Below are 14,979 nucleotides of genomic sequence, written 5' to 3'. Positions count from 1 at the left end.
CAGTACACTTCCTAAAGCACCAAGTAATATGTAGTTTGGTTAATGAGGTACGTGTCAGGGGGTAAAATTGCAAAGCTAGATCAAATCTTGACTAAGTTAAGTAGTTTCAGATGGATGTAGACTGCAATATTTAAGCAGACATGAAGAGACTTTCACCTTGTAGACAGTTACAGATGGCTGCATCAAACCAGTCTTCACAATGAAGACTACAACAAACCTTTCCACTTCTTCTCTACACAAGTACAGAGCGCACGTGAAAGCTATCTTCACGGGACCACGCAAAGAGACAGCAGGAGCGTGGGCTTACCTCTGAAGACCTCGCCACCCAGTCCACGGCCATCCTCAAAATGTCGACTTGCTCTTTCACTTTTGTTACTATTTCGATTGATGTGGAATCCTTACATAAGTGGGACAGATTCTGTAACAAATAAACAATCCGAAAATGATATGAGTACATTTCTGCATAGCCCAATTAAAATAAAATATAAAGAGGTCCTACCAAAAGTCTAGTTTAAAATAAACATAAATAAACCATAAAGTATCAATACTATTTGTAGATTGACATAAATGAATTCTTAATTCTGTGATGTATAAGGGGCAGTCAAATGAAAACGAGATAGATGCAGAAAAGTAAGTAAATTCTTTATTATTTCAAAAATAACCCCCAAAACTGTCAACACATTTATCTCACTGTGACACAGGACGATCCTCATCCTCCAGACAGTAGGTGGGGAAAGAGGACCCTTCCGTTATACGTCCAGCTGGTGATATTGTCGAAGTGCAGCTGCAGCATTACTGTCGTTTTGATAACAGAGCTTCACCAACGACGTTCTGCTCCTTTTGCCCAAGCTCATGTTGACACGTCAACAAGTGCACTACGAGTGGTCAGGTGTGTGACACTAGGAATCACGATGACTGATCACAGCACCTGGTGGCCACAGTTGGAACTGGACACTGGGTCTGTGACGCATGGAAATCATGCACCCATTACTCTCGAAACTAATGCTACCACGTTTGGTAGTCATACAGTCATTAGCCTCCGTGTTACAGCGTGTTATATAGAGAAAGTTTAACTGTAACTGTTGTGTCATGCGTATTCGTCGCTATGCGGTGCCTAGGAAACCTGCTTTCTCGGATGGCCAGACAACAATTCAAGCATATCGTGTTGATGCAGTTTATTACAAAAGGAAATGTGCAGTTGATGGGCTTTGAGCGACGGCGTATAGTGGGCATGCGGGAGGCCGGGTGGACGTATCGCCGAATTGCTCAACACGTGGGGCGTGAGGTCTCCACAGTACATCGATGTTGTCGCCAGTGGTCGGCGGAAGGTGCACGTGCCCATCGACCTGGGACCGGACCGCAGCGACGCACGGATGCACGCCAAGACCGTAGGATCCTACGAAGTGCCGTAGGGGACCGCACCGCTACTTCCCAGCAAATTAGGGACACTGTTGCTCCTGGGGTATCGGCGAGGACCATTCGCAACCGTCTCCATGAAGCTGGGCTACGGTGCCGCACACCGTTAGGCCGTCTTCCGCTCACGCCCCAACATCGTGCAGCCCGCCTCCAGTGGTGTCGCGACAGGCGTGAATGGAGGGACGAATGGAGACGTGTCGTCTTCAGCGATGAGAGTCGCGACACCACTGGAGGCGGGCTGCACGATGTTGGGGCGTGAGCGGAAGACGGCCTAACGGTGTGCGGGACCGTAGCCCAGCTTCATGGAGACGGTTGCGAATGGTCCTCGCCGATACCCCAGGAGCAACAGTGTCCCTAATTTGCTGGGAAGTGGCGGTGCGGCCCCCTACGGCACTGCGTAGGATCCTACGGTCTTGGCGTGCATCCGTGCGTCGCTGCGGTCCGGTTCCAGGTCGACGGGCACGTGCACCTTCCGCCGACCACTGGCGACAACATCGATATTCTGTGGATATCTCACGCCCCACGTGTTGAGCAATTCGGCGGTACGTCCACCCGGCCTCCCGCATGCCCACTATACGCCCTCGCTCAAAGTCCGTCAACTGCACATACGGTTCACGTCCACGCTGTCGCGGCATGCTACCAGTGTTAAAGACTGCGATGGAGCTCCGTATGCCACGGCAAACTGGCTGACACTGACGGCGGCGGTGCACAAATGCTGCGCAGCTAGCGCCATTCGACGGCCAACACCGCGGTTCCTGGTGTGTCCGCTGTGCCGTGCGTGTGAGCATTGCTTGTACAGCCCTCTCGCAGTGTTCGGAGCAAGTATGGTGGGTCTGACACACCGGTGTCAATGTGTTCTTTTTTCCATTTCCAGGAGTGTATATATATATATATTACGTTACGGGAGCAGGACGACGGGTAGGGCAGGGGTCGACACCCGAAGCCTGACCATCCCTCAGCCATGCCCAAGCAACGTGTTCTCTGACCGAAGGATCAGGAAGAGGATGTAACGGGATTGTCTGTGTTTTTTTATTTATTTGTTTCTTTAATTTTTTTACTATTTTATTTTATTTCGTATTGTATTTATTGATTTATTTTTGTTTTATTACCAAAAAGGCCCTACAACTGCCGAAACCGAGCGTCAAAGTCGTCTTGTCGTCTGTTGGGAGGGGTTCCCCCTATTCTGTCCGTAGAGGATCAATATGCTCGAGGATTCTTCTTCATTTTAATCGTCTCGTACCCGGAATGCCCCAGTGAGCAGGAGGAACCGCAAATAATGAACCTAAATAATTTGCGAAACGGGTTGTGTACTTCGGGTGGCGGCTGAAAACTGCATGTGTCGTCATCAGTAGGGACCAATAGTCGAGTGTGCCTTTGTGAGCATCGCAAAATACACTACTGGCCATCGAAATTGCTACACCGCGAAGATGACGTGCAGCAGACCCGACATTTAACCTACAGAAAGAAGATGCTGTGATGTGCAAATGATTAGCTTCTCAGAGCATTCACACAAGGTTGGCGCCTGTGGCGACACCTACAACGTGCTGACATGAGGAAAGTTTCCAACCGATTTCTCATACAGAAACTGCAGTTGACTGGCGTTGCCTGGTAAGACGTTGTTGTGATGCCTCGTGTAAGGAGGAGAAACGCGTACCATCACGTTTCTGACTTTGATAAAGGTTGGATTGTAGCCTAACGCGATTGCGATTGATCGTATCAATTGGTCGAGATCAAGGGACTGTTAGCAGAATATGGAATCGGTGGGTTCAGGAGGGTATTACGGAACGCAGTACTAGATCCCAACGGCCTCGTATCACTAGCAGTCTAGATGACAGGCATCTTATCCGCATGGCTGTAAAGGATCATTCAGCCACATCTCGATCCCTGAGCTAACAGATGAGGACGATTGCAAGACAACAACCATCTGCACGAACAGTTTGATGGCGTTTGCAGCAGCATGGAGTGTCAGCGCGGAGACCATGGCTGCGGTTACCCTTGACGCTGCATCACAGACAGGAGCGCCTGCGACGAATCTGGGTGCACGAATGGCAAAACGTCGTTTTTTCGGATGAATCCAGGTTCTTTTTACAGCATCATGATGGTCGCATCCGTGTTTGGCGACATCGCAGTGAACGCAAATTGGAAGCGTGTATTCGTCATCGCCATACTGGCGTATCACCAGGCATGATGGTATGGGGTGCCATTGGTTACACGTCTCGGTCATCTCCTGTTCGCACTGACGGCACTTTGAAAAGTGGACGTTACATTTCAGATGTGTTACGAACCGTGGCTCTACCTTTCATTCGATCCCTGCAAAACCCTACATTTCAGCAGGATAATGCACGACCGCTTGTTACAGGTCCTGTACGGACCTTTCTGGATACAGAAAATGTTCGACTGCTGCCCTGGCCAGCACATTCTACAGATCTCTCACCTATTGTAAACGTCTGGTCAATGGTGGCCGAGCAACTTGCTTGTCACAATACGCCAATCACTACTCTTGATGAACTGCGGTATCGTGTTGAAACTGCATGGGCAGCTGTACCTGTACACGCGATCCAAGCTCTGTTTGACTCAATGTCTAGGCCTATCATGGCCGTTAGTAATGCCAGAGGTGGTTGTTCTGGGTACTGATTTCTCAGGATCTATGCACCGAAACTGCGTGAAAATGTAATCACATGTCAGTCTAATATAATATATTTGTCCAATGATTATCCGTTTATCATCTGCATTTCTTCTTGGTGTAGCAATTTTAATGGCCAGTAGTGTGTGCAGTAAAGGGCCATTCCTTTTAGCATTCGTCCTGGTCGATGGAAAGTGTACGCCGTCAAGGCGCAATATATCATCAGGGGATATAGACTCCGGAAATCGCCCAAGAGTATTGCCAGCATACGCTGCGTCAGTAGCCAGCACTTGCTGGTTGCGGCAGAAGTCAGGCGGTGTGCATCTGAGTCAACGACTGAGCATGTCGGACACAAGGCGTCATCAGTCAGGTGAATGGAATGTAGCTTCTGCCGTGTAGCGAACTTCCCATTCACAACCACGTACCACTTTGTGTACTAGAGAGGGGTCGGTCAGCGGACTATTTGCTGACGTCTTCTTCACAGCCGTCCTCGCTTTACCGTTCCTGACCGGCGTGCCGACGCTCGACTTTAAACCGGAACAATAACCACCCGGAATTACTGGACAACAAAAATGAACTGTGGGGCGTGATTTTTCGATTAAGCTTCCGGCGAGTAAGAGATATTCACTCTTTATCCGATTGGCGGATCTTAGATTCTTGTCACCGGAAGGCAGGCGGAAGATGGACGCAATAGAAGTGCGCATGCGTGGGCAGAGCTCTCTCTGGCGACAATGTTCTTATACCCGTTTTACTAAGCGAACGAACTTGAAATTGATTGACAAACAGTTGCGTGAATGGCAGCCATCCATCGTGTGAACGGTCTCACTTTCATAATTGCTTTAGTAACGATGGGCGATAATTCTAGGGCCAGGTAGATTCGGTATTTGTGGCTTCATTCCGCAAGCGCGAAATAAAAGCTGTCTGCTGTTGTCACGTCTCTTCTGAATGTTGAATTTGCCTTATTGCTTTCTGGTGCACTTACCGTATGTTGACTTCTGTTTATGGCCGTTGCGTTATCACAAGGAACTTTCTGAGCAAGCGAGTACAGTGCACTTTTCGTAAATACTCGTATTTTCACGGAAGATTTTAAATATTTGTAAGTTTCATAAATAATTAATGATACGCTATTGTGAAATCACGACTTTGTCACTGTTACGCTAGTAGCGGTACACTATGTTTACGTTGATCATTTAAAAACGCTGCGACAAGATCTTGTGCGAATTTATATTTTGGGCGTAGTAAGCTTGGAGAGCTTCAGTAGGCTGTAATCTTCCTTGAACACTTTCGTTCGTTGTATAAAAATGGCTTTAGAGCGGTAACAAGCGGTAGTGGTTTGGTTAGCAAACAGTGTGAGTGAGGCGTTCTCAGCACGAACGCTCAGTTGTGTTCCCGGATTTGGCCCGGTGCAAGAGAGGCGGTGTGACTTAGGAGGAGGCATTGCAACGAGGGCACGGAAATTGGGCCGCACATCCAAACATGCACTCGGGCATGTTGTGGTTTCAATGGTGAGCATCTTCCTTACCTCGATCTTTACGAAGTTATTCGTTTTCTTCTAGGTAGCTGCCAGTCTATATCATCCTGGTTTCCAATCTATTGTATTATGGTTTCCTAAGAGCTCAAGGAGTGTGCAATGCGATTTGATCGGTATGTAGAGTAAAGTGTAATAATTTCAAATGTTTACGACGCCCTTACATGTCAGGCCGGCCGAAGTGGCCGAGCGGTTCTACGCGCTAGCGTCTGGAACCGCGCGAACGCTACGGTCGCAGGTTCGAATACTGCCTCGGGCATGGCTGTGTGTGATGTCTTGGGTTAGTTAAGTTTAAGTAGTTATAAGTTGTAGGGGAATTATGACCTCAGAAGTTAAGTCCGATAGTGCTCAGAGCCATTTGAACCATATGAACCTCATATGTAAGACAGCGTTGTCATTTATTAAATGTTGCTGTGTAATTCCGATCCAAGTTACGGGCGAGTGCTGTTGCCGTTATGTTGTGACCGAGCGAGGTGGCGCAGTGGTTAGCACACTGGACTCGCATTCGAGAGGACGACGGTTCAAACCTGCGTCCGGCCATCCTGATTAAGGTTTTCCGTGATTTCTCTAAATCGCTGCAAGCAAATGCCGGGATGGTTCCTTTGGAAGAGCATGACCGACCTCCTTCCTCCTTCTGCCCTAATTCGATGGGACCGATCACCTCGCTGTCTGGTACTCTCTCCGAAATCAAACAGCCAACCATTATGTTATGGTACGACTAATCAGTACTTCCTTGTTTTGGCCTTTAAATTTCCTAAGCCGGTAGAAAATTGTCTGAAGCAATGTGTCTTATTCTTCGTGACTCGTTCATCTGTGGTTATTCTGTAATAATTTTAAAGTATAGTGTCAAGTTTTAAGTACTTTAGGCTGTTGAACTGAGGAAGGGTTACTTTATTCTATGTTGAGCTTACTCTTGTATACATTTGATGTTGCAAGTAGTTTATTATTGTTTGGAAAAAATCTTGAAACTATAAGCGCTTACGGGGAGGCTGTGCGTAAACTCTAGTAAACAGATGTGGTTTGTTGCGACCGTATTGCCACTGGCTCTTCATTTTGTACCTGAGAACTTGCACGCCGCAGATTCTCGAAATTACACTTTAAATCTATATTTGTTTTTTAAGAACTTTTTTAAGAGTCATTTGCTGTGGAGTTATTTAAATAGCATGAAGTTTTTAATACTGAGCTCAGTAATTCTTTTCGGTTGGAGATTTTTAAAATGAAATTAAAAAAATGTCTCTGAGCACTATGCGACTTAACTTCTGAGGTCATCAGTCCCCTAGAACTTATAACTACTTAAACCTAACTAACCTAACGACATCACACACATCCATGCCCTAGGCAGGATTCGAACCTGCGACCGTAGCGGTCTCGCGGTTCCAGACTGCAGCACCTTTAACCGCACGGCCACTTCGGCCGGCACTTGCGCCTTCTCACTCGACCACCTAGCTCCCTACCATTTAAAAAAATGATACCGTCCATAGTAGTGGTTATGGATGGATTATTGGCCAAATGGGGGTGGGGGGAGGGCATTGTCCTTTTATGTAATCAAACCAGCAAGTTCAAGAAATGTTCAAGTGTGTGAAATCTTTTGGGACTTAACTGTTAAGGTCATCACTCCCTAAGCTTACACACTACTTAACCTAAATTATCCTAAGGACAAACACACACACCCAAGCCCGAGGGAGGACTCGAACCTCCGCCGGGACCAGCCGCACAGTCTATGGCTGCAGCGCCTAAGACCGCTCGGCTAATCCCGCGCGACAAACCAGCAAGTTGCCCCAGCCTAATTTAATGACCCTTGTGTAAACAAACTGCACATTTGTGCCCATGTTTTATTTATACCGTATTTAATTGGCAATAGCTGTCCGTGATGATAAAAATCAATGGTCAATAACTTTCATGCTAATTACTGTAATTTAAAGTCGAGAAGGTGGTTGAGTAGGGCACTTGCCTTCATGTTTAGCCAAGTGGCATAGTCAAGTGCTTTTTGAGTAAAGTGATAACTGTCATTCCAATATGGTAATTTCTGACCCAGAAATGGCGTTTCCCCCACCGTTGCAGTGAGCTCCTGCCCCACTGCTACTATCCTCATACTGGTCGTTGCCCCATACTGCCCCCTGCACTCCTTAGCGTTCCCAGCATCCTGAGGCTGTCATCTACAGTATGGACCTCACTCGAGCAACAGCATCACTGAATTCAGGCGATGTTGCAAATTTCTTGCGTAGTACAGCACCCAGCTGTACTGGCCTAGTTATCGTGGATATTTGAAAGAGTGTCGCACCCAACGCTATTTGTCTCAACATAGGATGGTATTTATGGTTTCGTAACTAATTTTTACCATTTTTTTTAAAGAAGACGCGCATTCCGTTCCTATTTTCTGATTTTCCCTCCAGTTTTAACCAGATACACGTAAATATGCGTTACGTGACTAATGTTACCGATTTCTTAAGACGTTGCACATAAATATGGCTTTCGCTTATTTTCAGTAAACACACATAAACATGTAGCTTTAAAGGTCTAACTACCATCACCAAATGACGCTATTTATAGTTTTCAGGTAATTAATTAAATATTCATCGACTTTTCAAAAAAAAAAATGGTTCAAATGGCTCTGAGCACTATGGGACTCAACTGCTGTGGTCATTAGTCACCTAGAACGTAGAACTACTTAAACCTAACTAACCTAACGACATCACACACATCCATGCCCGAGGCAGGATTCGAACCTGCGACCGTAGCAGTCGCACGGTTCCGGACTGCGCGCTTAGAACCGAGAGACCACTGCGGCCGGCCATCGACGTTTCCTCAGTATTGCATAAGTACCTACTTTTTCCAGAAGATGCACTCGCACAACAAGCCTTAAATGTGTAACAACTAACTCCTCACTGCATACCCTGCGAGTATACCAACAAACGACGGTATTTACTGTTTGGGAGCTGTTTTACCTTTTTTTCAAGAAATAATCGTAAATATTCGCCAAATAACTTTTATATCTCCTCCTAGCATCACCATCTGGGGTGAGAAGGAGGGGAACTGGAAGCTTTATTTGAGGAAAAAATAAAAGACAAGCACTAAATGATTGAGGACCTCTCACCAACCACCGAGCGAGGTGGCGCAGTGGCTAGCACACTGGACTCGCATTCGGGAGGACGGCGGTTCAATCCCGTCTCTAGCCATCCTGATTTAGGTTTTCCGTGATTTCCCTAAATCTTTTCAGGCAAATGCCGGGATGGTTCCTTTGAAAGGGCACGCCGATTTCCTTCCCAATCCTTCCCTAACCCGAGCTTATGCTCCGTCTCTGATGACATCGTTGCCGACGGGACGTTAAACACTAACCACCACCACCACCACCATCTCACCAACCGCCTAGACAACGGGAAGCTAGCGGACTCGCACGCCAGAGCTAGAGCTCGCCACAGTAAGTGCGGACGTGAGCTCACGTCTTCTGTTTTCCGACCCTTTAGGTAATAACCCACACTTTTGTCGCTACCACTGGGATTAGAGTAGGAGAGCTGTGCGCTGAGCTACTTGTTAGTCGTTTAATATCACGTGTTTACATATGTCTTAAAATGGAACTGCGTGGCTATTTGGAGAAAAAACAATCAGTAAAAGTTATAGCATATAGCGATGGGAGAAAGGTCTGCTTATAGAAAAAAAATCATTATGTCTTTATGTTATTTACCACTTCACTACCTATTGCGGCTTTTGTTTGGCAGTAATGGTAATGGAAAGGGGTCACACAATAGTGTGTTTACAGAAAATGTATTGCGTTACGCGTTAGCCGGTAGACGCTTTGCCTCACCCATCACGTATTAGGCGTCAGCATTTGCGTGTATTTGATACCTCATTGTGCTTGCAAAGTGTGTGAAATCGTACATACAGGGTGTTCCCGTAAGAGCGTACAAAAATGTAACAGCAGTTAGAGAAGGCTCCACTGAAAAATTTGAGGTAGGAAACCCGGGACCAGAGAAGTCAGCTTAGGCAGGTATGGAAGTAAACTTGTCTACACCTTTGTCTATCATTACTGTTTTTCAGCTTATTTACAACTAACGGGGTAAAAGTTCACATATACTGTTCTGTTCATTTACATGCAAATTATTTATTTCCTGCAAGGGAACAAGGACACGAGACTGATTACCAGGAAGTCATTTTGCAGATTTTGTTTACTTTACTTCTCCATAAGGTGGCTGTGTTGTATCGTATTTACATTGTCCCATGACAGAATGTCCATGTATCAAAGACAGACTCATTCATTACTCGGTGCTATTGAGAGACCTGCAGTAATACTACAGAGCAGTACCGGTACAGTATTTCCTAGTCACTGGATTTGAAGGGGAGGTCCTATGCCACGGTCGGCGAGGTCACCTAACCTGAACATTTTTGATTATTTCCTATGGGGGTATCTAAAGTCACTTGTATATGAGATCCCAGTGGATACACACCACGGATACCTGTCAGGATGCGTCAGAACCTTATTCGGCGATGTCATGCTTGCACTGAGGTTGATAATCATCAGTTTCAGCACATTTTGTAAGATACAATACAAATGATACTTTCATTGTGTCAATAATGGTATTTGCATGTAACTAATGTAAATAAAAAAGTACACAGTAATGTAATTTTATTTCTGCTATTTCCTTAAGTAGGCTTCTCCGACCCCAGGTTACCTACCCCAAATTGTTGCGTGAAGCATCCTCTATACCCTGTTAAACTTTTGCACGCACTTACGGAAACAAGCTGTATAATACAACTTTATTTTTGGTCGAATTTTCGTAGAGATCTTCTTTATATTACGATGAGAATCTGTGTTAATAAGTAATACAGATATGAAAGTTACATGTCTAATATATATTACTGCGGAACACTACAACCCGCCGTGTCCTATCAATAGACATAAGTCCATCGACATTCTTACCAGTGTTTCTAGCGGTTACAATTCCTGACGAGAGAGAATTGTTGTAGCGTGTTCCAAATATGACTGTATAACTCAGATCTCTGAGACTTAGATGCACACAGCTGCTGTTACACCAACATAGGATGGCCTCTACATGAGGCTGCTCAGCACGTCTTCGTGCTTCAGCTGCCTGACACTATACGCAAGCACGCGTACACAGATACCAACCACAAGACCATCGACCATCCCTCCAAAATTCTGCAAATAGGCAACGCACTCCACCTCTTATAGCAATGTACCATAATGCAAATCTGATTATGTTCGTATGGTAATGTGCTTACTGCAACGTAGCTCACACACCAGACGCGCCATACACATGTGATGGTTGACTTACCGAAAAGTCTAAAAAAATATTTGCTGTAGGCTTTTCATAATCACAAGCCCGCTAGGACGGGCTACACAGTTGTATTTTGTCCTCAGTACATTGCTTTATGGTGTAGATTAGTGAATTCGAACGTGTGGAACTTCCACAGTACATCGATGTTGTCGCCAGTGGTCAGGGGAAGGTGCACGTGCCCGTCGACCTGGGACCGGACCGCAGACGGATGCACGCCAAGACCGTAGGATCCTACGCAGTGCCGTAGGGGACCGCACCGCCACTTCCCAGCAAATTAGGGACACTGTTGTTCCTGGGGTATCGGCGAGGACCATTCGCAACCGTCTCCATGAAGCTGGGCTACGGTCCCGCACACCGTTAGGCCGTCTTCCGCTCACGCCCCAACATCGTGCAGCCCACCTCCAGTGGTGTCGCGACAGGCGTGAATGGAGGGACGAATGGAGACGTGTCGTCTTCAGCGATGAGAGTAGCTTCTGCCTTGGTGCCAATGATGGTCGTATGCGTGTTTGGCGCCGTGCAGGTGAGCGCCACAATCAGGACTGCATACGACCGAGGTACACAGGGCCAACACCTGGCATCATTGTGTGGGGAGCGATCTCCTACACTGGCCGTACACCTCTGGTGATCGTCGAGGGGACACTGAATAGTGCACGGTACATCCAAACCGTCATCGAACCCATCGTTCTACCATTCCTAGACCGGCAAGGGAACTTGCTGTTCCAACAGAACAATGCACGTCCGCATGTATCCCGTGCCACCCAACGTGCTCTAGAAGGTGTAAGTCAACTACCCTGGCCAGCAAGATCTCCGGATCTGTCCCCCATTGAGCATGTTTGGGACTGGATGAAGCGTCGTCTCACGCGGTCTGCACGTCCAGCACGAACGCTGGTCCAACTGAGGCGCCAGGTGGAAATGGCATGGCAAGCCGTTCCACAGGACTACATCCAGCATCTCTACGATCGTCTCCATGGGAGAATAGCAGCCTGCATTGCTGCGAAAGGTGGATATACACTGTACTAGTGCCGACATTGTGCATGCTCTGTTGCCTGTGTCTATGTGCCTGTGGTTCTGTCAGTGTGATCATGTGATGTATCTGACCCCAGGAATGTGTCAATAAAGTTTCCCCTTCCTGGGACAATGAATTCACGGTGTTCTTATTTCAATTTCCAGGAGTGTAGAATACCACAGCATTACAAATCCAAATAAAGAGTCCACGAGAATATAACAACTGGGAACAGTATGGATCGTGTTTTTGAGCCTGCGCAAGATTCCTTAAGTGTATTACAATCCATCAAACAATATTTACGATTTGGTCAACTCTACGCCGTGCCAGTTGCTTCGACGTGATGTAAATTAACGACTAGCTTACAGAACATTTGCTGTGTGGTGTGGAACGACGTTTCTGCTGTTTGTCTACTGCGTACAGCTAAACCATTAGGTGTATTTGTACTGTGTCAGATTTGACGCGTACCAAAAGACGTTACTCGCCTCCAAGTCAAGCGAGTTACAGTGAAGGGACACAAAGAGTTTTAATGTAATCATGTTGTAATTGGTGCCTAAGCATTTTTCTGTTGTAGATATCCGACAAATGGCCGCAAAACCCATCAGCTGTACAGCAAAGCAGAGATTGAGCAGTGGCGACGGCGGAGTTCAGAGATAGATCCCCATCTGGTCACTATACGACGCTGCGAGAGCTATTTTCTACAATGTGAGGTCAAAAAATCGTTTCATGTTGTCAGTGATATGGTTCCTGTACATATTGACATTGTCAGACAGTTAGTTTAGTCCCCGTTTTGTCCTAGGACGCAGTAGATTGACCGACGGGAGTTAACATTGGTAATAGTTCGTATGGATCGGTACGTCTAACTGCTGAGAGAGGTCGAGGATAGCTCGTTCCGAAATTTAGTAGTATTCCTAACAGTGAGGTTCTGCATGTTAGAATTCGATTTATTAAGCTGCGAATGCAGTTAGCGGATTAGGCGAGATCGTCTATTAGAGTTAGGAGCCGGTGCAGTAAGCTGTGTGTTTGTGAGGCTGGATAGTTTCAGTGATAGTTACTGTATTTGGGCTTTAGGGATGATGCAGTTCCGCTAAAATTTGTTGGCGGATCTGCTGGCCGACTCTGGGGTGACACGAGTTCGTGCTTATTTGGTGGTTATTGGTTCTAGGATTACTGTGGTTTCCGAGCGTAGATCTCGATGTAATTTATATTCTGTTTCGCAGTCCTTAACGATTCATAGATTGGGAACTGTGTCTTATTTTGCTACTGCACACAGCGTTTTATGTGAAGTTTTCGATCTACCCTAATGAATAAAGAAAAGGAATTGAAGGTCAGAAAAGTTGGAAACATATCACGAGGCACTGTGAAACCATTTAACGACTATTTAAAAGACCCGTGAGAAGTGATTTTCGTAGTTCGTTTGAAGTAGTGGGACAGCGTATTGTGAACTCCTAAAGTGGTTGAGCTTCGAATTAACAGTCAATCGCAGTATTTAAAGTGGCGGTGACACGTAGATTTTTTTTCTTTCTTTTTCTTTCCTTGCTGTCACTCGACCACATGTGTTTTCAGAAAGTGCATTGAGTATTGGATTTTACCAAGAAATCATAAAAGAAGTGAGCCAGGACTGGCTAAAGAAAGTAAAACTTAAAAATTCGTTCTCTTCATTTTGTAATGTGAGTGGAACAGTTTCTGGTTATCTGAAAGAGGTGCATATGAGAAACTGTTTACGTGTGCGTCTGAAGTATAACAGTATTTTGAACCAAAAGTATTTGTTATTCTTTGTTTTACGTCGTGCGAATTCCCACTAATTAAGAAGATAAAACCTTGAAAGTTATTAAGGAGTTAACACACATCAAAAAAAGTTTCGCATCACCTCGGTTCCGGAGTTCCGGAACCTATACAGAAACCTGGAATAGGGATCAACATAAAAATCGTTTCCGTCCTATTTATTACCCATGAAACCCCACACACTGCTTGTTATACTACCATACAGCGAGACCTTCCGAGGTGGTGGTCCAGGTTACTGTACACACCGGTAACTCTAATACCTAGCAGCACGTTCTCTTGCATTGATGCATGCCTGTATTCGTCGTGGCATACTATCCGCAATTCCACCGCGGCGCTGTTGGGCAATATTGTCCCACTCCTCAACGGCGATTCGGCGTAGATACCTCTGAGTGATTAGTGGGCTAGGTCGTCCATAAAAAGCCCTTTTCAATCTATGCCAGGTATGTTCGATAGGGTTCGTGTCTGGAGAACATGCGCTCACTCTAGTCGAGTGATGTCGTTATCTGAAGCAAGTCATTCACAACATGTGCACGAAGAGGGCGCAAACTGTCGTGCATGATTAGAATGCCTCGCCAATGTGCTGTCGATATGGTTGCACTATTGGTCGGAGGTTGGAATTCACTTAACGTACAGCAGTTACGGCGCCTCCCATGACCACCAGCGGCGTACGTCGGCCCCACATAATGCCACACGAAAACAGCAGGGAACCTGCACCTTGATGAACTCGCTGGACAGTGTGTCTAAGGCGTTCAGCCTGACCCGGTCGCCTTCAAACACGTCTCCGACGATTGTCTGGTTGAAGGCATATGCGACACTCGTCGATGAAGAGAGCGTGATGCCAATCGTGAGCGGTCTATTCGGCATGTTGTTGGGCCCATCTGTACCGCGTTGCATGGGGTCGCGTTTGCAAAGATGGACCTCGCCATGGACGTCGGGGGTGAAGTTGCAAATCATGCAGCCTATTGAACACATTTGGAGTCGTAACGCGACGTCCTGTGGCTGCACGAAAAGCGTTATTCAACATGGTGGCGTTGCTGTCAGGGTTCCTCCGAGCCATAATCCGTAGGTACCGGTCATCCACTGTTGTAGTAGCCCTTGGGCGTCCTGAGCGAGGCCTGTCATCATCCGAACAACAACGATTTGGTTCACTCCGAGACGACTGGACACTTCCCTTGTCGAGAGCCCTTCCTGGCACAAAGTAACAATGCGGACGCGATCGAACCGCGGTACTGACCGTCTAGGCAGACAACTCGACCCGTGTATCTCCTTCCTAGTGGAATGACTGGAACTGATCGGCTGTCGGACGCCTTCCGTCTAATACGCGCTGCTCATG

The 14,979-nt window shown here is 46.5% G+C and overlaps 1 protein-coding gene across 1 annotated transcript in view; it reads right to left on the bottom strand.

Moving 5' to 3' along the window:
• The window catches only part of LOC126267665 (inositol 1,4,5-triphosphate receptor associated 2-like), a 165,703-nt gene that overhangs the window by 70,665 nt on the left and 80,059 nt on the right, over positions 1-14,979 (bottom strand). The window contains exon 4 of the mRNA XM_049972966.1: positions 308-418. Within this exon, the coding sequence (XP_049828923.1) occupies positions 308-418 (111 nt within the window). The remainder of the gene's footprint in view (positions 1-307; positions 419-14,979) is intronic.

Source organism: Schistocerca gregaria, chromosome 4, assembly GCF_023897955.1.
Source record: "Schistocerca gregaria isolate iqSchGreg1 chromosome 4, iqSchGreg1.2, whole genome shotgun sequence".
Lineage (NCBI taxonomy): Eukaryota > Metazoa > Arthropoda > Insecta > Orthoptera > Acrididae > Schistocerca > Schistocerca gregaria.
This window is presented reverse-complemented; position numbering and strand designations above follow the sequence as displayed.